We start from the raw sequence: 1,788 nt of genomic DNA, 5'->3' as shown, positions 1-1,788 counted from the left end.
ACAGAGGATGTGACGTCAGGCGGAAGTGCCGCTTGTGTAGCGGAGACAAACATCAGACCCGTCCGGCTGGTTCTGGTCCATCTGAAGGGACTGCGGAGGTCAGGGAGCCGGAGCCGGAGCCGGAGCCGGTCTGCATGGCGGTCACAGTTTCCGCGGTACGAAGAATCAAACGCTTCTTTCTGCGGTTCCGCTCTGAGGGACACATGCTAAGCTAATGCTAGCTGGAGGAGCTGACGCGAAGCAACAATTAAACTGAGTTGTTCTGTAAACGCTAATCACAAAGTCTGAACCCGCCGGAAGTGATCAGCTGATCAGATAAACACCGGGTCACAGCAGCTAGGCTAGGCTAGGCTAGGCTAACACACCTCAGAAGTTCTGGATGGTTCTGTTAGCTAAGCTAAACTAGCTGAGGTTTAGTTTGAAACAGGAAGTTCGTCACTGCGATGATCAGATCGGATCGATCAGTGGCTGCAGGGTCCAGTTCTAAAGGCTTAATCTGGATCAGAGTGATCCGGATTAAGTTTCCCTATCCAGGATCAATAATCCGTCTTACTTTTGTTCCGGTTTGTGAAAGCAACATGGGATTAGATCACCCTGATCCAGATCACCCTGATCCAGAACTACAGGTAGGACAGGCAGCGCTCTGATCGGGACTACAGATCCCAGCGGAGGCTGTTAGCTGTGAAAAGAACCCCAGGTAGAACAGAAGAGACGTTCTTTTAGAGGCGGGTCTCAGAATGAGGGACAGGCTGGACCTGATCCAGATGGTAGAGACCGGCTGGACCTGAGACATAAACAGCTGTGAGCTGAGACACCTGAAGGTGCGTTTGTTTTGTTCACCTGTTGCTGGTGTTGACAGGGAGGGCCGGCCCTCGTTATGGAGAACGGACAGAGCACCACCACCAAGCTGGGCCTGCCGCCGCTGACCCCCAACCAGCAGGAGGCCCTGCAGAAGGTAACGCACAGTTCAGTTTATATAAATAGCACCAGTCTGTGTAAAGGAAGTGGGCGGAGCCATCGTGACGTCCCCCGTTAGTTTGTGGAACGCCGTTTTAAGCCTCCAGTTTGGCATCCTGACCGTCGCCGTCTTGGTTTCTTGGAACCAGACGTGACCATATTTGGACGAGATAGTGGAGCTAGCTAGCTTGGTTAGCGAGCTGCATCTGTAATTCACATTAACTGTGATATTAGCTGAGATGCTACTTTTAGCTAGCGACAAACAGGCTTAAAACAAAACGTACTTACTGAAAAATGAGCAGCCGACTCCTGATGAGCTTTTTCAGCAGCGCTGGATAAATTTATACAGAGCAGCGGATACGGGTCGCCTCTGTCCTGATTGACAGGTCGCCAATCAGCTTGTAGCCCCGCCCTAAAGCCTCCCCTGCTTCCTGGTCTCCGTTCCTCTAAATGGGACCATAATTTACTAAATGAACATCATGCTGTGTTGAAGAAGACTTGAAACTAGCGACTGAGACCATAAACTCATCAGGAAAGTGTTTACTGAGGGAATAAATCAGCTGACAAGTAGGAACATTTTCTCAGAGACTTCTATACAATCACACTTCTTTCTGCAGCCGCTGGAGGCGCCCCCTGCTGGCTGCTGGAGAGGACGCAGGTTTAAGGCGCCCCCTGCTGGCCGCTGGAGAGGACGCAGGTTTAAGTCGCCCCCTGCTGGCCGCTGGAGAGGACGCAGGTTTAAGTCGCCCCCTGCTGTCCGCTAGAGAGGACGCAGCTTTAAGGCGCCCCCTGCTGGCCGCTAGAGAGGACGCAGGTTTAAGTCGCCCCCTG

General features: G+C 52.4%; 1 protein-coding gene across 1 annotated transcript in view; it reads left to right on the top strand.

The window, feature by feature from the left end:
- Nucleotides 1–1,788, top strand: part of puf60a (poly-U binding splicing factor a) — a 9,604-nt gene continuing 7,816 nt past the window's right edge. Inside the window, exons 1-2 of the mRNA XM_046052094.1 lie at nucleotides 1–155; nucleotides 860–955. Of these exons, the coding sequence (XP_045908050.1) occupies nucleotides 135–155; nucleotides 860–955 (117 nt within the window). The 5' untranslated portion in view covers nucleotides 1–134. The remainder of the gene's footprint in view (nucleotides 156–859; nucleotides 956–1,788) is intronic.

The sequence above is a fragment of the Micropterus dolomieu genome, linkage group LG06, assembly GCF_021292245.1.
Source record: "Micropterus dolomieu isolate WLL.071019.BEF.003 ecotype Adirondacks linkage group LG06, ASM2129224v1, whole genome shotgun sequence".
In the NCBI taxonomy this organism is placed as follows: Eukaryota; Metazoa; Chordata; class Actinopteri; order Centrarchiformes; family Centrarchidae; genus Micropterus; species Micropterus dolomieu.
The sequence above is the reverse complement of the archived record's forward strand: the minus strand, read 5'-3'. Positions and strand labels throughout refer to the sequence as shown.